This window comes from Perca fluviatilis, chromosome 21 (genome assembly GCF_010015445.1).
Source record: "Perca fluviatilis chromosome 21, GENO_Pfluv_1.0, whole genome shotgun sequence".
Classification (NCBI taxonomy): Eukaryota; Metazoa; Chordata; class Actinopteri; order Perciformes; family Percidae; genus Perca; species Perca fluviatilis.
The window spans coordinates 27854732-27875379 of NC_053132.1; the positions used below are offsets into that span (position 1 = coordinate 27854732).

Sequence of the window (20648 nt, forward strand, 5' to 3'; positions counted from 1 at the left end):
GTAAAGAGCAGTAGAGCCTTGTCTGCAGATGTTTTTCTGTCTTACACTATTTCAGAAACCGCAAAATCATGGTGTAGATCACTTTTACTCAATCAAACTACACTGATTGCTGTTTGACTTGTATTCTGAGATGTGCTAATGAAGGTGTGCATTGTGTGTGCATTCACTTAATGACTTCAATGAAGGAATTAGCAGGCTGCATAAATATGGTTCTCTTTGCCACGGACACTATCAAACACATCGTTGTATTGTTGGTCTTACTGTTATGGGAACTGGCCATGGGGACAAACTGGCATTTTCTATAATGTAGCATAAAACAAGAGCCATCACTGATGTGATGAATTCCCAGAGGACAAAGCTCAACCACACGCATCGCAGCTACCTCAATGAAATGATTACACTCCAGATATACTGCACTTCTCATTGCTTCATGTAGCTGAAAGTCACGGGAACATGCAATGAGCTTGACAGGCCACACAGAAGTTAAATTCAAATGATATTTCTAATCTGTGCACAATGGATGGGATCTTTCTCTCTGTCTCTGGCTGCAGGTGATGCACTCTGTGCTGGACGTGGAGCATCCTCTGGTTCAGGGCCAGCTCAGGGACATTGACGCTCAGCTCCAAAAGGCCCAGGAGAGTCTGAACTGGAACAGCCAAGGTCAGGACTCTAACTGATAATTACCAGATATTCCGGGTTATTCTGGAAGATGAGTAGGATCCAAGTAGGTGTGTAATGGTATACTGAAGTCACGGTTTGGTTCATACTCTGGTTTAGGAGTCACGGTTTGACACAACGGGATAAGCATAGTCCTCAAGATCTGTTTGTTTTCATGTATTTAGAACAGACGGATAAAGAGTCAAAGACAGACACAGTCCTCCTTCTGGGACTAAGGGGACATTTTGTCCTCTGGCAACTTTGGTAAACTATTTTCATTATAAACATCAGGAACACCACACATGTGTATCACACTGTACAAACACTGAACACACACACGACTTAGAGAGCCAGTCCAGCTCTGTGACTCTTTTCCTCCTCCACTGTAGTCATGTTTCCATCTAATTGTCAAGCGAAATTTTAAGCGAACTTTTAAAATGTTGCAAAAAAGAAAAGAACAAAAGGAAATGTGAATTAGAAGTGTTTCCATCAACTGGTTTAGAGGGAATAAACTAGACTACGCAAATTGTAGTTTCGTCACAAGTTGACGCATGGTTGTAGATTGCAAACCGGCTTGCTAAATCAAAGAGTTTAGAAGCTAAGTTCTTTGGCTAAATGGAGAGAGGTAGCATTGTACAAGTTGGCCACCTGTGCAGAATACAGGGTTGCGGCAGAGACATTTGGTGTCAGCAAGACAAGCGTTCACCGCTGTGTATACGGTGTGTGCAGGGCCATACGACGTGGCTGAGGCACAGGCTATATCGCACCGCAACTCCACTACGCATCTTGCGCCACAAGTGTATGCCGCCCTGGATGGGACCTGTATCCCGATCCTTCCCCAATCCGATGGATACCAGGATTATAGTCATGTGAGTTACATGTTCGCTATGTCACAACTTATTCGGCAAAGCGGTTTCCATCTCCCATTTTTCCAATTTTAGGACGTTTTTTCGAATTTTGCCGTTTCCATCAATATTTTCTAATGCGATACTTCAAACTGCTCATAAAAATACGTTGATGGAAACATGACATTTGTCTGTCGCTGCTCTGCTGTAGCACGTAGCACACAGTGATGTCACTGTGGACCCATGATGTTGTTCGGGAAACAAGAGGACATGTTTGTGTTTAAAACAACAAATGTAATAGCTATCAGAATACATACTGTATATGTGTTTGCTATTTTATAGGAGCGTTTATGATGTAAAAAAAAAAAAGAGCAATACATAGGTCGAACTGATATTTATTTATATGAAAATTCACAGGTTATTATTATTCCTTTTTCATGTGTAGGGCATTGCAGGCTGCTCTGACATGTAGCATGAACAGAGAGCTTTGCATTTGGAAAAACCATGGGCGTCAGTTTGGTTTGAAATGTGCTGGGGACAGAGACGCATTCGGAAGTGCATTTTCAGAAGTGCTGGGTACCATGACGCATTCATTTTTTTTTCTCTTTCGCGCAGGTCATATTTTGAAAGTAATGTAAATGAATAAAAATGTATACAAAAATGTGAAAAATGCGACATGTTTTATGAAGATGAAAGCCTTACGTTTTCAAAAAGCATTTGACATATGACCCACGATGTTCTGCTTTATGTATCCATGTCCCATGTTGACAATGTGACATGATGTGGCAAATGTGTGGCTATGCCTTTTGCTAAAATTTTGATTTTATCCTCAGTACAATTGACCATATCTACACACAACACAACTTCTGCAAGTTCTGCACTACAAATTTCGCCAAGATTGAAAAAGCAAAAATATGTGTCGCACAGATGAACGCTATATCACACATCATGAGCTGACTGCTCTCAATTCACAACAATATGCATCCATTCAATCTACATCAGGCATTCTGACCAAAACTTGAAAGCACGCAATCCCCATCATCATCATCATCATCATCATCATCATCATCATCATCATCATCATCATCATCATCATCATCATCAATATCATCATCATAACTATTCCCGAATTCAGCAATAGATTCAAGCAATAATTAAACAAGATACTGACTACTCCACAATCATCTCCACTATACCAATGCTCGCTGTACAAATGCAAACCGTAACTAAGTAAGTTGGTGTCTAAGGCTAACATTAATTGCAAGAGAAGAGTTAAAACAGCCGATCACTTGTGTGCAAATGCACAAGACCTAGCCACAATACCAGCAAATCTTGAGTAATAAACATATTGCGTCTTAACCTTTGTATCAGTGGTCTGCAGATCCATGCTGTGTACAACAACATCCATTTGTTCTACAGGTTATCACTTTGATATGTTATAGTCCATGGCACTAGCAACCTGGTATGGTGCTTTATACTGTATGCAGGCAAAAATGACTTGCTCGTCTATGATACCGTTGGTATTTTTACTTTAGGTAGCCTATAGATATGATCATAAAATTCCTCGTTCCCTGTCCATGCCAAGCTGTCAGTTCATTTGAAAAATAAAACCCCTCCCCCAACCTAGAACGTATCCCAATGTTACAGTTGTTGCAGTGTTGTGAACAGAGAAGCGTGTAGCCAGCGCAGCAGCAGAACGGCTGTGTCTGTGCCTGCCCTGTGGGGAAAGAGATTTTTGTGGATTTGTTGGCATCTGTCGCTCAAGAATTATATGTGTTATGAACTTTAGTTTTTTTAACTAAATTGAGCTCGAGGTTGTAAAAAAAAGTGATGGGAACAAAATGACTCATGACGAAATCTGATAGGTACGCGTACCCACCGTCCCCACCGAAATCGACGCCTATGGGAAAAACATACAAAGTAATAAGAGTAGGAGAGGTGTTCAGTCATCAATAAGCTGTGACACGACAGTGGTTAACAACTAGTTCAATCAACCTAGGGTTTCCCAATCCAGCGACGCGCACGTTCACATAAAAGAGGTGGTGTTTGTAGAGCATGACCAATCGCAAACATCTACCAGAGCCGCATATTTTACATAAGAAGAGCAAACTATAATACTACGTAAATATGAAGAACAAAGACACGGTTTTACAGGCACAACGCAATACAGTCGCTGCTTCCTAAAACAGGAAGGAAAGCTGGCAAAAAAATAAACGACGGTATTATGCATAAATCACAACGGTATCAATATCACTTCCCCATCAGTCAGGCACAAGATCTGACCATAATTATGCTTGTGCTTTCCATAAACTGTCGTTGCTTTAGCCTATTATTTCAGTTGCAACCCTGACATCGTGAGAGCAAATAAAAAATATAAAAACATAATTCAAACCGATGTGCGCATTGGCAACACACGGCTCAAAAATACCAATCAGGAAATGTTAACTGGGTTGTCGGTCTCTAAATGTTTTAACTTTTATGAGTGCACCTCTCTCTCCGCGCACCGAGCTCCGGTATTCTAGGAACGGTACGCCGTTATCGCCCGAGTATTGATTGGTCAGTAGGCGGTGCTTTTACATTGGTTGATCTCTAATATCCAACATAACCTGCTCCCGAGCAGGTTATGTTGGATATTCAGCATAAATTAACATGGCGATTTATCCCGGTAACAAGTGATCCACCGTCGTGATACACAAAATCCTAGGTTGAACCTTAAGTTACCTCGGTAACCCTAAATCTTGCTTCATAGTACAGGCCTCTGGATTCCCAGAAGAACCAGAAGGGTGTTTATGGTACACACCGATGCACTCGACTGTGGGGATAAACTCACTCAGTAGTTATTATCTGCTGTGTGTGTGTGTGTTTGTGTCCATGTCTGTGTGTGTCTCTGTCTGTGTGTGTGTGCATGTGCGTACGTGCCTTCTGGATACCTATGGAAACTTGTGAGGATTTATTTGGTGAAAGTAAATGTGTCTTTGTACATCTTCTGGCCCTGACCAGTACTGGATTATTCAGGGTAAATGGATTTGAAGTGAGATTCTCACGTGTAGGCATTAAAGCCTACACGTATTAAAGCTGAGAACAGGTTCACATGGATTGACATCATATCAAGTAGATTACTTTTTGTAATGTCAGACACCCAATTTACTTTTTAAAGTGTGTCCCACTGATGTTGAGTGCTGTATGTTGCTTTGTCTGTCGGCCTGTCGGCCTGTCGGCCTGTCAGTGACACTGACGCCAGCAGTCGGCGCTGTTCCCATTTATGCAGGAATTTTGACATATTTACAACCTGTTCCATAGGAAAGAAAGAAAAGCTGAGAGAGTCACCTGTCAAACATCTTTTTTAGTCACACACCCTATCCCACTCCCATATTTCTCTCCTTCTGCCCTCTCTCCTCCCTGACCATGCAGGCGTGTGGCAGTACATCCAGGAGGTGCGAGACTCGGTCTGTGACCTGGAGAGCCGTCTCCAGAGGACCAAGGACAATGTGGAGGCGATCCAGAGCTGCATGAGCTCCTGGGCCAGCCCCATGTTTGACAGGAAGGAGGGCAAGAAAGATGCCCTGCTCAGTCTGGAGGACAGGGCCGAGAGGGTGGACCGGTTCTACAGTCTGATACGCTCCTCTGGAGAAAAGATCCACTTCCTGCTAAAGGTGATTTAGAAAAGGTTTCCCTGTGGTGGTGTGTGGGACATGTCACTCACATTCAGGGTGCGATTTGTGGGGGTGAGGGGTGTTTTCTGATCATGCACCCCTACATCCTGTAGCCGGCTCACAGTCACCTATTGGCAGCTAAACAACTGCTGCTGGTAGCCGGCATCCCGGAGCTCTTTACAGGCTAAATACAACCGTTCTATGGCACTATAGAGACTATAGACTTAGTTTAAAATACTTTTAAGTAACATTGATCACTTTGAGGGGGGGATACATTTTGTCAGCACTGGGGATAAAAATAATTCAGCAGGGGCAGTGCTATGTAGACCAGAAAGGGGGAAATCCCACGCATCCCCCCAAGCAAATCTGAGCCTGCTCCCATTGACAGTGATGTTTACCTGTGGTGGGGAGGACGGTCCGGTGTGAGTGTCAGGCTTTGTCATTTCACAGAGCAATCTGGAGCTGTTCCGAGCCGAGCCGGCCTCTGACCAGTGGAAGGCCTACATCGAGTACATCGACGACATGATCATTGATGGATTCTTCAACAGCATTGAGTGCTCTCTCAAGTTCTTCCTGGATAACACAGGTAGGACGATACAACCACTCTTACTCTCTGGAGTGATGTCACTGGTGGGTTGGACTCTTGTCTCACAGCCACAATGTTGCTGGCAAACCAAAAATGTAATATTCAAAACTTATTAAAAACATCCTCATCAGCCAGCACTGACTTGGACAGTTTCCTAGCAACACTTCCTCAGGGGTTAGCGTGTCAGTTGGGTGTCCGACTCAATTGGCTGTGGACATAAAATAGATGTGGACATGGTTGCTGGCATGACTTTTGTCAAGCAGTTTAGATGCACTGGGATGTGGTTCAAGATTTGGTGGGTTGTTGCCAGACTGCTGCTGTGTCCAGTTCTGCTTCTGCATGTTCTCTCAATCTACCCCTCCTCCATCTGTTTCTTTTTCCGCTCCCCCTGTCGGTGGTTCCTTTCTGATGAGGTTCTGAACTGAGTGAACTGATAATATGTGAGAACAGTACAGCTATCCTCTCCAGACTAAAGAATTAGCCTTCAGTCCCGTCTTTTATAAAATACTATTTAATACAATTCTTTTTTATATTCATTTCGAGATTTGCCACAAAGTAGGGATGCACAATTTATTGTTTTTTTTATCGTCATTGCAGTATCAACTTACATAATAAACACATCGCGAAAGGCTGCAACACATCGCAAAAGACACTACGATTTTTTGTTTTAGTTGAAAGAAAATATCAGTAGAAAACTGCACTTTAAGGTGCCCAGATAGCTCAGTTGGTAGAGCGTGGGCCCACATATAGCGGTTTACGTCTCGACGCAGCGGGCCCGGGTTTGACTCCGACCTGCGGCCCTTTGCAGCATGTCATTCCCCCTCTCTCTCCCCTTTCATGTCTTCAGCTGTCCTATCACATTATAAGCCTAAAATGGCCAAAAAAGTATCTTTTAAAAAAAAAGAAAACTGCGCTTTAAAATGTAACTGTCGTTCTGTTTTAGTGGTGCCTTTTATATTCAAGGTTTGTTAAATAAAATTTTTTGAATTCAACAAGCTATTTCTTGTATTTTAGCAGAATACTGAAAGCAGCAGAAATGCAAAACTGAGTACATTTTAATATCTATATACATCATTTATTGCAAGTAATATTGCTATCACGATATTCAACATTCATGTTCCTCAAATCGTGCAGCCCTATTACAAAGATTTTGGTTTAACTTTTAAAAATGGTATAGAGCCAACAGAGAATCCCTTCCCTCCATGTTGTAGCAGCTGCGATGTTACATCATGGGCCCTATTTTAACAATCTGAAACGCAAGTATGAAACGCAAAACGCAAGTAGCTTTGTGGGCGGATCTCGGCCGCTGTTGCTTTTTTACCGGCGGGATAAATGAGTCTTGCGCCCGATGCAAATCTTAAATGGGTTGGTCTGAAGTAGCTAGGTGTGGTTTGGGCGGAACGTGAAAATAACCAATCAGAGCGTCATCTCACATTCCCTTTAAGAGCAGGGCGCTTGTTCCATTGCTATTATGACGGCGGATTTGCTTGCCGCCAGGGAGCGGGAGCTGTCCGAGATGCGGCAAAGTAATAAATGCCCGTCTTGACCAGGTGGCGATGTTGCTGCGGCCTCTCGGGCGCATCTCCTCAAGTCTGGAGAGGATTGCTGCAGCCATGGAGCGTGGGCCTCCAAACGCACCACCTGCACCTGTTGTGCCCCTTCCTCCTCCCCCCACTCCATCTCTGTCCACCCGCTCCACCAGGAGCGCATCGCGCATTGCCACTCCCGGACCAGAATCCGCCGGAGTGTTCAATCCCACCGTAGTTCAACATCACGTCTCCTTAAGTCCTCTAATATTTCCTCATTTATGTCATCAACACAACCATGATTCAAGCCACAAAGAATGCTGGGACGTTTTGAGGACTGTAGTGTAAAGTGCCTCCTGTTCTATCCAAACACCTGAAGCGCATTTTCAGTAATATTTTTCTTTGTAATTATGTATGGTTTGCAAAAATGGGAACTGCTGCGTCCATTTAGATGAGAGAAGTGTATGCGCGTTGTGCACACGCTACATTATGTCCAAGCATGCGCCCCTAAAATAGCATCTGAATAACGCGTCACTTACTTTAGACTAGCGCCACTGACTTTAGACCAGGTTTTTCCTGGTCAGTGGCGGAATTGTTTTCTGAAACTGCAAAATAGCACCGGGGAACGTTTGCGCCGGAACACGCCTCCTCTTTTCGCTGAACCGCCCCCGGGAGCGCAAATACATTCCCTAATTTACCGACGTGCGTCTGTGGAGGGAAAAGTCCGCTGTGCGTTGGGTGCAAAATAGGAATGATACATGCGTCGGTGTACAAAGGCAATTGCGCTAGGTGCAAGATCGGGCCCAAAGTCTGTTAAATTATTAGCAAGGACCCAAAACTCAGTGACTCAGTCTGTCTGATGAAATAAATTGTACTGGAAATGGACATAGCTCAACTGAATAGATCAATATATTGCACAAGGTCTACTTATTCCCTTGTTCTGGAGCTTTTGGTCATATTGCATGCTCTTCATATGACAGTGGTATGTTTCTGGTTTTAAACACTGAAAAAAAAATTGAATTGAATCGTTTGCAGAGTTTTTTAAGTAATAAGGAAATGTCAGTTATTATGACCAACCCATGCGTTTGACTGGGGTGGTGTTCCTTTCTTCTTTCAGACCCGAGAGCGGCCGCCGCCCCCCTGTTTGAGGCTCAGCTGGACCTGAAGGTTCCCGACATGGTGTTCACTCCGGCTCTGGAGTTTGGGGCGGGAGACAGTTTCTTCGAGCTGGTGGAGAGCCTCATTAATGATGTGTTCAGAATCTCCTCCCTGGTGCCCCGCCTGGCCCAGCACTGCCCCTCCCCCCACTACCAGGTACTGCCGCTGTGATGCAGCCTCAACTCTCAACTTATTTTGTCCCCGGCTGGGAATTGGTTTTACAGCAAGGTATACAGTACATGAAAAACAACAGAGATATACAATACTAAAGGAGATGGGGGTTGACCTGAATACCAGTGGGCTAGAAGACCAACAATAGTCAGTAGTCACTGACTTTCACCAACTTTGATATTTCCCAGTGTACAAAGCACAGCATCAATCAACATCTAAAATTAAAAATAAAATAAATATAAGCAGGAGAATGACAAAATAACTACAAATACCCACAAAAAGTGCTAAGTGACCAGGCATGTTAAATACATAATCAACATATCTTCCATAATAACTAACCCCCCCCCCCCAGGCTGACATGGAGGACATGGCTGATCTGGCAGACATGCGTCATCTCCTCATGGAACGCGTGCAGGGCGTCATGGCAACGTGCTGCGAGTTCCGCAACTCTCTGGAGCGCTACAGCTACCTGTATGTGGACGACAGGAAGGAGTTCATGCGTCAGTTCCTTCTGTATGGCCACATTCTCAGCAGCCGGGAGGCGGAGCTCTACGCTGATGACAGCGTCTCAGAGAGCCCCCCGACGCTGGAAAACTTTAGAGAACAGGTGGACGGGTGGGTATCGCCCATGTCTATCTGTGTGTGTCTGAGCTCCTTTTTTGTTAGGGATGCCCTCTCGGAGTCCATCATTCGACTAATGGGCCGATTTTGGTCTCAGTAGGCTGAGATTTCTTTAGTCTATTTGTTATGCTTTTTCATGCAGAATGTTTTATTTCCAAGAAACTTGTGAGCACATCTCAGAGATTTAAAGTGGTGCTTTTGCATGATTGTCAGTGGAGAAACTCAGTTTTAAAGATCTGTAGAATAAATAAACTAATCAATTAGGCTACATTTACATTGCTACATTTTGGTTTAAAAAGGAATGTCTTCTACTACGTTTGCCCCTCTCATTCCCCCTGCTGTGGCGTTTCCCCCTCTCATTCCCCCTGCTCTGGCATTTCCCCCTTTCATTCCCCCTGCTCTGGCATTTCCCCCTTTCATTCCCCCTGCTCTGGCGTTTCCCCCTCTCATTCCCCCTGCTCTGGTTTGGAATCTGCGGGGTTGTGTTGCAGTCTCAACGACGAGTCGAGAAAATCATATGAGTGTTAGCCAACTAAGAATTCCTTTAATTGAGGACAGCGCTAGTTTTGGTTGGCTTTGGATTTAGAATCAGTTCTTTTGTTTTAAGTGAAGATGAAGTTTCGGTTAAAGATCAGGTTACTTATCTGACTGGGATGTGTTTGTCATCCTGCTGCAGGTACGAGAAGATCTACGAGGAGGTGCACGGTCTGGAGCCGGTGCACGTGTTCCACGGGTGGATGAGGGTGGACGGCCGGAGCATGAAGAGTGCCTTGCTCAACATCATCAAAAAGTGGAGCTTCATGTTCAAACAGCACCTCATCGATCATGTGACCAACAGGTGGAGTCAGGGCTTCTGATGCTGCAGCCTCATAGCAAACTTTAGATGGATATTGCTGAGCTCTGTAAGGCCTGGGCACAGCAGCAGTTTTCAATGAAACTGCCACAATCGAGAACGAGAGAACAAGAGCCTGAGAGCTAAATAGTCTGGAAATTTCTTGGACCCAGAAATGTTGTTTCATATGAACTTTTATGATTGAAATATCTACAGCCCTAGTGGAAGAAATTAAGCTTGGTTGCTAAAATCACCATTTTGGGCAATGTTAGTAATTAGCATAATTAGCTCATTTAGGGGTAGACACACAGGTGAATAGGCTAAAAAAATTAACTAATAGATATCAACATGGAACTTTCCAAGTTGATTATGCGAAGTCCACCCTTATCCCACATGCTGTGTCAACTGCCACTCTACCGCAGAAATTCTGCTGTGTAACCTAAATGAGCTAATTATGCTAATTTCTAACATTGTCCAAAATGCAGATTTTAGCAACCGAGCTTAATTTCATCCACTAGGGCTGTAGATGATATTATAATCATAAAAGTTCATAGGAAACAACATTTCTGGATTTCATATGGGCCATGTAGGGATTTCCAGACATGATTTCCAGACATGCTGTTGCGGCCTCCGACGCAATTTTGCAGTTTATAACGGGTCAGTTTGACCTGCTGTGCTGCTTCCAATTGGTCAGCTGAGAACATCCAAGATGGAAAGTTTCATTTGCCCATACTAAATCAATGCATGCACCATGAAAATACTATACATCTTCAACAATTTGACAACACATGCACAGCATCCAGCCTTGTTTGAGGGTGGAGGTGTGCCCTGTCTGCTGTTGAATGGCAGTTGCAGTGGGCGTGGTGCTACCTGAACACCCTGAACCTGTACAGCTGGACATCTGGCTCTTTCATGAAAGGATGGCTTTTTTGGGTCAAATTAAGATTGAGAGGGTTTTTTTTAATTTTTTTTTTTTTTTTTTTTTTTTTTTTTTTTTTTTTTTTTTTTTTTTTTTTTTACACCAATAAGACTTAATAAGAGGATGTAATAGTAATACACATGTGCAGATCACAAGACCGGCTCAACACTCTTTCCTCATGGCAACAAACAGCGGGTCCCAGCCGTGTGCATCACTTTTTAGAGTCCTCTGGAAACCACCTCTGTTGTGTTGGGAGCTTCTCGCAGCGTGTTTCTCTATTTGGTGTCGTTTTCTTTTTTATCAGCGTTTTGTCTGGATCCTGTGCATGTGTTGTAAAATTGGTGTAGATGTTTTCTTCATTTTGCAGTGCGTTGAGCTCTCAAGGCCACCGTAGATGAAGGTACAAATATGTCTCCTGAAACGTATGGTTCGGTTAGCATATAAGGTAGCTGTTAGCTGGTAGTTAGCCAGCTACAGTGACTCAGACTTCAGAAAGCTCCTCAAGAGCCACAGAAGACATTCTGGTTTCACAGGTCCAATGCTCCTCATGGTGCATAACTGATCTTAATTGTGTCTTTGTGTGTTGAATTTCCAATAAGTGTCCCCTGTAATGATCCCTTGTCGTCTATTCACAGTCTGTCAGATCTGGAGAGATTTATCAGTGTGGCGGACGCTGGCCTGACCCAGCAGGTGGAGGAGGGGGACTACGGTGGCCTGGTGGGGGTACTGGCTCATCTGCTGGCTGTTAAGGAAAGACAAAACAGCACAGATGCCATGTTTGAGCCGCTGCAGCAAACCATCGGCCTGCTGAAGCTTTACGAACAGGAGCTGCCTGACGTGGTCTACAAACAGCTGGAGGTAAGGATTGATGGGGAGTCATTTTACTAGCACACATTCTTTCAGCTGAGTCACTTTTTCTTTGTGTCTTCCAATCACCAATCTCTGTTCTATGCTCTTCCTCCTGCCATTCCATAACCTCCTTGCTTTTATCCCCCTCTCTCCACATCTATTCGTCTGTCTGCAGGGGTTGCCAGAGAAGTGGAACAATGTGAAAAAGCAGGCTGTGTTAGTCAAACAGCAGGTGGCACCTCTGCAGGCCATCGAGGTGGCCAGCCTGCGACGGAAGTGTGCCACATTCGATGTGGAGCAACACACCTTCAGGGAGCACTTTCGCAACAACGGGCCCTTCAGGTACAGGTTTTTGCCTCTGACAGTTTGTTTGCAAACACTTTAATTTAACACCCCATGTATCATTTATAAGCAGTATACAAACACTTAATAAATGGTTTATTAAACACTATAGTGTATTTGTTAGCAAATACAAGAACACTTTTAATGTTTGTATTATGTATATATACAACCAAGGCTGTAGTACTCGAGTCCGGACTCGAGATGTTTTTCTGTTGTCTCGGACTCGTCTCGGACTCGTCTTGGACTTTGGACTTGGACTCACCAAATATTCTAGTTGGTCTCGACCAAGTCCAGCACTATATGCTTTTGTTCTAAAGTAACTTCCTCCTTCAAAACAAAACCAGTGATGAAGCGCGCTCGTTCAGGAAACTGTTACTAGTTTATGTGACTTAAGTGTTTAAATTGTTATACTTAAAGTAAATAATGTGGCCTAATTGGAACCTGTCTTTCTCGGTCTTAACTGTCTCTCATTTGGAGTGGGTCTTGACTTGGACTCAAACCTGTTTGGACTCGGTCTTGACTCGGTCTTGACTAGTCCTGGTCTTGGACTCGACAAAGGTGGACTTGACTACAGCCCTGTGTATAACTATGAAGCATGCTGTAACTGATTACACGTTATAATATAGCTGTAATCATAAGTGTGCCACTCAAGTTCAGCGAGAACCTTTGATTGATTAAGAATGTCACCTTTCTGCCTCCTCACCTGATTATAGAGTGTTATCTCAAGGCTCTCATGTCCGACAAGGCCAATTGAATCTTAACATAATGATAATTAATTCATAGGTAAGAGATGCTTCGTCATAATGTCTAATTGTTAGATTAGTTATGTGTGTAATTGGTCTCTTAATAACCTGGTGATTATTTTCCCATTAATGCCATGGAAGCCATTGTTAACTGTCACAGTGTGCAGTTTGACTCTGGTCTGGTTCTGTTGCAGCCAAGTCAGCCCTTCATTACCTTAACACTGCCTGATTTATACTGTGTGTGTGTGTGTGTTTGTGTGTGTGTGCGTGTGCGATTGTGTGTGTGTTTTGATGGGTGTGTGTGTTTTAATGGGGGCCTGTGTGCTTGTGTGTGCGCGTGGGTGTTGATGGGTGTGTGTGTGTGTGTTGATGGGTGCCTTTGCCTTTGCCTGTGTGTGTGTGTGTGTGTGTGTGTGTGTGTGTGTGTGCGTGTGTGTGTGTGTGTGTATGTGTGTGTTGATGGGTGCCTGTGTGGGATCATGCATTCATCCAGGTTTGACAGCGAGAGTCCCAACCAGATGTTGGACGCATTCCAGCTGCAGATCCAGGAGCGGGAGGCAGTGATGGCCTCCCTGGTGGAGTCTGCCAGCCTGTTCGAGGTCACTGTCCCCGAGTACAAACAGCTCCGACAATGCAGGTAAAGCCCAAAGCTGGACGGAGAAAATACCACAGACCCGTGCCAAATTCCAAACTAACGAGCCAGTACAGCAGAGATGCTCTTTTACTTCGCTGTCGGTCTCTGAAGAGTTCCAATTTTCATGCTGGTTTCCTTCCCTTTGTCCGCTCTTCTCCGTCCCCAAGGCGGGAGGTGGGCCTGCTGAAGGAGCTGTGGGACATGATCAGCGTGGTGGAATCCAGCATGGCGGCATGGATGATGACTCCCTGGAGAGACATCTACGTGGAGGACATGGAGCTGGAGTGTAAACGCTTCTCTAAAGATATCCGGGGGCTGGATAAAGAGGTGAGGGGAGAGAGTGGAGAAGGTAGGATAGAACGTAGCTGCTATCATCTGTCCAAAGCCCTTAGACTGATTCCTGGCCTTTGTGCGTGATAGGTGAGAGCGTGGGATGCCTTCACCGGTTTGGACAGCAGGGTGAAGAACCTCCTCACCTCCCTGCGGGCCGTGGCAGAGCTCCAGAACCCGGCCATACGAGCCCGACACTGGCACCAGCTGATGGCTGCTACTGGAGTCCGCTTCACCATGGACCAGGTTTACATTTGATTCTCCAGTTAAGCTATAAGAACATACTGCACATAGAGTTCTGTATTCACCAGCTGCATACTCTTTAGTTTACAAGCAGTGGTGTTGATATCATGTTGATTATTTAAGGGCTGGGATACACCCAAGGCAGTGTTCTCTGATTATTTCCATGTTTTCTGTCCCATCCTCACTGGGCGGTTTGTTCTGCTGAAAGAAGATCAGATGAGGGTTGTTTGTACTGTTCACACTGATCCAGCTGTTTAGTTTGTTTCCTACAGGGAAAGACAGTAAAAGCTGCCACCATTTGAATCCTATAATTACAACCCACCTCCCTTTGAGGGTGGTCCTCTGAAACAATTGACTATTTTTTATCTGATGTAACATCGGCCCCTTTTAGTTTCCGGATTATAGTGAACCGGATTATTATTGCTGGTCTGGCTGTTTTGTTTTTACCAGGCAGGGAATGACTTCGATGCTTCGATGTCTCCGCTGTTAACAGAAATGTCCTTGCTGTCAAAATCAAAGCACTTGTTGCTCCAGCGACTTACGGTCGTCCTACATCTACCCAACTCCTGCCCGCGGTGGTGTCCCCAGGGGCCGCGGCCGCCCTGGCATAGCGCCGGGGTTTGGTCCTCAGACCGCTGATGATGAGGTCATTCATCCGGGAGTATTGCTCTCGATCGTCCACTCAGTTCTCCAGAATCTTTTTGTCCTTTAACATGTTTTGTGCCATAAGTGTTTGGATTGGACAAGAAGTCGAGAGATTTCTTGATCTCCTCTATCTCGTCAGGGGGGGTTGCGTTTTTCCTTGGCGGCTTTTTCTCTGACATTTAAGTTTAAAGCACAAAAGAGAAGCAGCGTTTTCATAGATCAGGATAGACAATAGATAGAAAATTTGATAGACAACAAATCGGAGAGAGCACATCAGTAACACCACATCCGCGTTCGGCGCTCTTGCATTGAAATTGGAACGATTTATTTATTTGAAGGTTAGGGGACACCATATGTCAAAGGGTTCGATTGGATACTCTGCCATGCATTGTACCTGGATTATTCCTTTTGAATAATCCAGTGATTAATCATTTTCACATAATGAACAGTGCCTTGGTTACTCACGCTGGAGCAGGTGAAAGTTTAAGCTGGAGCAGATGAGTTGGAAAAATGTACTCTTAGCTGCAGCTAATGAATGTGAATTCTCTGAGTTGGCCAAACAAAAAGGAAGCCCCGGCTATTGGCTGATTTATCTCCAGTGTCCATTTTACTATTTACACAAAAATGATTGTGTTGAAAAAGATTCACCACTGGGTTCTACATAAGCTCTCTTTCAGGCAGGTGGCAGTTGTTCATATTTTTGTTAAAAACTCTGAATTCGGGGCTGACTCGTCCTGCCGGTCTGGGACGCTAACAAAGATTAGCAGCTCCAGTGCAGAGCTGTCAAAAGGATCAGTTGTCAGTCATACCTCAAAATAAATAAAAAAAACACACACATAAATGGCCAACTATTAAACTGTTGAGTGTCATGCTTATTTTATATATTTCTGAGTTATTAATATCTTAATAATGTAAACTACACTGGCCAAGTTTACTTTGAAGTAGAGTCGTTGAGTCAGTCAGGCCTCAACAACAAGCAGCTGCATTATTTTATACTATATGTCAGTGATGATGCTCGGTGCAAACATATCGTGAGACTATGTTGACTAGAGGTGGAAAGTAACGAATTACAATAACTCACGTTATTGTAATTGAGTAGTTTTTTTTCTGTACTTTTAAAAGTAGTTTTTAAAAAATCCGTAATTTTACTTTAACTTAAGTAAATTTAGTTTGAAGTATTGCGCTTCGCTACATTTGAAATCACATCCGTTACTGAGTAAAAAAAAGAAAAGTAAATAAAAAAGCTCTCTTACGTTGTTTTGTATCCGTCAACAAACTCGAAAGCACATTATGCCGTTGTGCCCTTATCAAATCACAAAAGACTGCAAATTAATGAAATAAGTATAATAAGAATAAATAAGATATTAATTCATCGGATGCTTTTATATAGGCCTTAGTGGTCCCCTAATACAGTGTCTAAAGTCTCTTTTATATAGGCCTTAGTGGTCCCCTAATACAGTGTCTAAAGTCTCTTTTATATAGACCTTAGTGGTCCCCTAATACTGTATCTAAAGTCTCTTTTATATAGGCCTTAGTGGTCCCCTAATACAGTGTCTAAAGTCTCTTTTATATAGGCCTTAGTGGTCCCCTAATACTGTATCTGAAGTCTCTTTTATATAGACCTTAGTGGTCCCCTAATACTGTATCTGAAGTCTCTTTCCCGAAATTCAGCCTTGGTGCAGAATTACAGACACTAGAGCCAGTCCCACAATGAGCTTTGCTTATGTGCCATTTCTGTGTCTGTAGCTATTGAGGAGGAGGGGGGGGCCAAGGTGGAGGTGGGGGCAAGGTGGAGGGTGGGGGTGTGGCCTTGACCAACTGCCACTTTGCTTGTTTGAAAGCCATGATGTCTCTCTCTCTCATGGGTGGGCCAAATTCTCTGGGCCGGCAAAGCAGAGAAAGGGGAGGTAACCTTGCTCCTTATGACCTCATAAGGAGAAGATTCCAGATTGGCCCATCTGAGCTTTCATTTTCTCAAAAGCAGAGTAGGATACCCAGGGCTCGGTTTACACCTATCGCCATTTCTAGCCACTGAGGGACCATAGGCAGGCTGGGGGAACGCAGATTAATGTTAAAAAACCTCATAAAGTGAAATTTTCATGCCATGGGACCTTTACATAGGTAAACATATGCAGATGTATTCTCCTATATATTGTAATTTCCTTTTGTGGGATTAATAAAGTATATATTATTATGATGATATATACATATATCATCATAATAATAATAATATGCTGCTACTAATGTTATCATATGATTAAGTGTAGCTGAGAGGAAGTGTGTGTTTTCTCTGAGCAGGACACCACTCTGGCTAACCTGCTGCAGCTGAAGCTACACTGCTTTGAAGAGGAGGTGAGAGGGATCGTGGACAAGGCTGTTAAAGAGATGGGCATGGAGAAAGTCCTCTCTGAGCTCAACTCCACATGGACAGGTACAGGAAGAGACATTCTGCTGTAATCATAATAATAATAACCTTTATTTATATAGCGCCTTTCACAAAACCCAAAGGCACTTTACCAGAGTTTCCACGGGGTCTTACAAAGTCTAAAATTTCAAAATCTAAATTTTAGGCCTTTATAAAGTCTTAAATTGTGTTCTAGGTCTAAAATAATTTTAAACATGTCTAAATGTTCTCATTGAAATGTTTCCGCAGCGCTTTACAATGTTTTTTTTATTTTTTATTCTGTGGTGTTGTAGTTCTTTCTTCGCTACTCCAAATATAATTTGCTGCAATACGACTACAAATGAGACCAACATGCAATTTATATTGCAGCAGAGTGCAAGGCTGCGCGAGTCTCTTTCTTTACAGATTTTATATTCTTCAGCTCTGGGGAAGATTAGCAGTGTTTCCAGACTCTGACATTGACATTTTTTTGTTCTTTTTTAATGTTGTGATATAGGTCTTAAATTATATTTATGAAGGTCTTAAAAAGGTCTTAAAAAGTCTTAAATTTGACTTGTTGAAACCTGTCCAGAGGGGGTCTTAAAACTCTTACAAGTCTTACATTTCGTTCACAAAATGTATTGTCCTTTCAAAGTATTAAACAACTCCTTCATTGTTTCGTCCCAAAGCATGGATGTATTGAATACTACAATAAAATGTTGTATTAAGTTCAAGTACTTGGTAAACAATTATTTTTATAGTCTAAAATCTTTTCTGATATTTGATTATATCCTACATACTTTTGCCAGTATGGCCATGAAGTTGGTATTACATTTCATTCTAAATGGTATTAAAAAAGTCTTAAATGTAACGCAGGCCAGCGTCTCATGTGTGGTCAGCATGAGAGTTTTTCCCTCCTGCCTTCCAGAGTCTGTGACCTATAGCTGAGTGTGTGTGTGTCCTGTCCAGGTATGCAGTTCCAGTATGAGCTCCACCGCCGCACCCTCGTTCCCCTGCTGCGCACAGACGAGGAGCTGATCGAGACGCTGGAGGACAACCAGGTGCAGCTGCAGAACCTCAGGTCCTCCAAGTACATTGCCCACTTCCTGGACGAGGTGTCGTCATGGCAGAGCAAGCTTTCTGTGGCCGACTCGGTCATCTCCATCTGGTTCGAGGTGCAGCGCACGTGGACCCACCTGGAGAGCATCTTCATCGGCTCGGAGGACATCCGCTCGCAGCTGCCAGAGGTTACACACTGAACACATGCACACACATACACACACACAGTTAATTACATCCCCGACGAGCTCAGATGCCTGCAGGCCTTGACCTGCGCCCTGTCGTTGCCATACATATGAATCCAGATAGCGCGACCGTTATAGCTGCTAATTAAGAATGCATTAATTGGCTCATACTCCCAGTTTAGCGAGCTGAGATTACACAACTTTTTATTAATTGCTCCCACAACGTCGGGGCTGTGCTTAAACCCAGGTTTTTGCTATTAAACCTCTGATTCGCCTCTCTCTCTTTTGGGAACCTAAATCCACCGGCCCTTGTGAAATCCTCTGCAGGACTCCAGGCGCTTTGAGGGGATTGATGCTGATTTCAAAGAGCTGGCAAACGCTGTGCATCAAACGCCCAACGTAGTGGAGGCCACCAATAAACCGGGCCTGTTTGGTAAACTGGAGGACATCCAGAGCAGGTGAGACTTCTCTCTGAATGTATGTTATCAGGAGCACTCTGGTACAGACTTTAGACTTCACACACATGGATGCACACACTGACTGTGTTTCTCTACAGGCTGTCTCTATGTGAAAAAGCTCTGGCAGAATACCTGGACACCAAGCGTCTGGCCTTCCCCAGGTTTTACTTCATCTCTTCGGCTGATCTGCTGGACATCCTGTCTAATGGGACCAACCCGCACCAGGTGGCTCCACTGTATTTTAGGCTTCAGTCTGTTCCCAGAGTCACTTTCTACTTCACTTTCGTTTTTTTAACAGTCTTCATAAACCGTGTTCGATTGCACCGTTCAGCTATTTAGCTGAGGGCTGTTGACTTCTGCAGTACCCGCAGTGTTCACACAGGGGCAATGTTGCTCATAGTTTTGCAGTTTGTTCCAATTTCCATCATCAGGACATTGTCTTATGCTTTTCCACAGAGGAGAAATAAATCACTGTTAAGCACAACTTTCCACTAAATCTCCTTAAAGAGGAAGTTAACAGGCATGCTGCAGAAAGTGGGTCCTGCCCTTCTATAAATGATTCTGAATAACAGTAATGAAGCTGAAGGAGTGTGCCTGTTTGTTTGCTTAGGTCCAGAAGCATCTGTCTAAGCTTTTTGACAACATGGCTAAGATGCGATTTGAAGCAGACGGACAGGGGAATCCTTCTCAGACTGGTCTGGGCATGTACAGCAAAGAGGAGGAGTATGTCTCCTTTAATGAGCCCTGTGACTGCACTGGACAGGTAAATACACCCGTCATCATTTATTCATGTCTCTAAAACTGTGCTACCATCACTAAATCTTCATGGGACTTAGTGCTGACAGTGGCACTACGGCTGTCTGTAGAGGAATGTAATGGATGAAGAAACTCTTTTACCTGCCCTTTTCTGTAATAGAAGAAAATATATATCAAATACAGATATCACAACCCACAATAAAGGAAGGAAATGAAATGGAGTCTGTCATTGCCCCTGGGGTTTTGCATATCAAAGCCTTTAAATCCATTAATTTTCCATTACATCCCATAGTATTTGCCTGACTCCACTTCCACTCTAATGCTTATTAATGACCTCATTAGGGTCCGTTGATAAGAGAGCCGTCGGTGCTCACGTGACACACATTGCAACGTTTTTCTACATTTCTATTCATGGGCCTGTCTGTGTTTTTTGTGTAAGGTGGAGGTGTGGCTGAACCGGGTTCTGCACAGCATGCGCTCCACTGTCCGACACGAGATGACCGAGGCAGTGCTGGCCTATGAGGACAAACCCAGAGAGCAGTGGCTCTTTGACTATCCGGCGCAGGTAAATCGGCTCAGCAGGATGTTTAACTGACGATACTCAATCCCACATCTGATGGATTGGTACCAGAATAATGTCCATGCCTCTCTTACATATTGCAGTCCAGTGCACACACTCACCAATGCTTTACAGACACAGTTTGCAGCCAGATAGTGTTGATTATTTACAACGGTAACAGAAAGGACGGGAAGAAGTGTGTGTGTGTGGTAATGGAACGTGTACAATTTGATGCTCTGACATCACTGACTGTGGTGTGGTACCTGGCTGAAAGGTTCAGTCCACACAGAGTAGCAAATGGAACAGATTTGGCCAACTGTTAACATAGCAAAGCAAAGCAAATTATTATTAAATTATCTTTAGCATATATCTCATTATTAATTAATTAAGAGGCAACAAATACAGAAAATAGTCCCCTATGTCAGTTGGTACTGAGGCTAACTGCCCCCACAGACAGTCTGAGCAGCCTCACAACAACACTGCTCTCACCAATC

General features: G+C 43.8%; 1 protein-coding gene across 1 annotated transcript in view; it reads left to right on the forward strand.

The window, feature by feature from the left end:
* dnah9 (dynein, axonemal, heavy chain 9) overlaps nt 1-20648 on the forward strand; it is a 156217-nt gene that overhangs the window by 17817 nt on the left and 117752 nt on the right. Inside the window, 17 exon segments of the mRNA XM_039787828.1 lie at nt 552-660; nt 4914-5155; nt 5606-5741; nt 8385-8581; nt 8949-9211; nt 9894-10055; nt 11604-11826; nt 11993-12159; nt 13396-13539; nt 13704-13863; nt 13957-14112; nt 17053-17185; nt 18107-18384; nt 18709-18839; nt 18938-19064; nt 19450-19602; nt 20035-20160. Of these exon segments, the coding sequence (XP_039643762.1) occupies nt 552-660; nt 4914-5155; nt 5606-5741; nt 8385-8581; nt 8949-9211; nt 9894-10055; nt 11604-11826; nt 11993-12159; nt 13396-13539; nt 13704-13863; nt 13957-14112; nt 17053-17185; nt 18107-18384; nt 18709-18839; nt 18938-19064; nt 19450-19602; nt 20035-20160 (2907 nt within the window).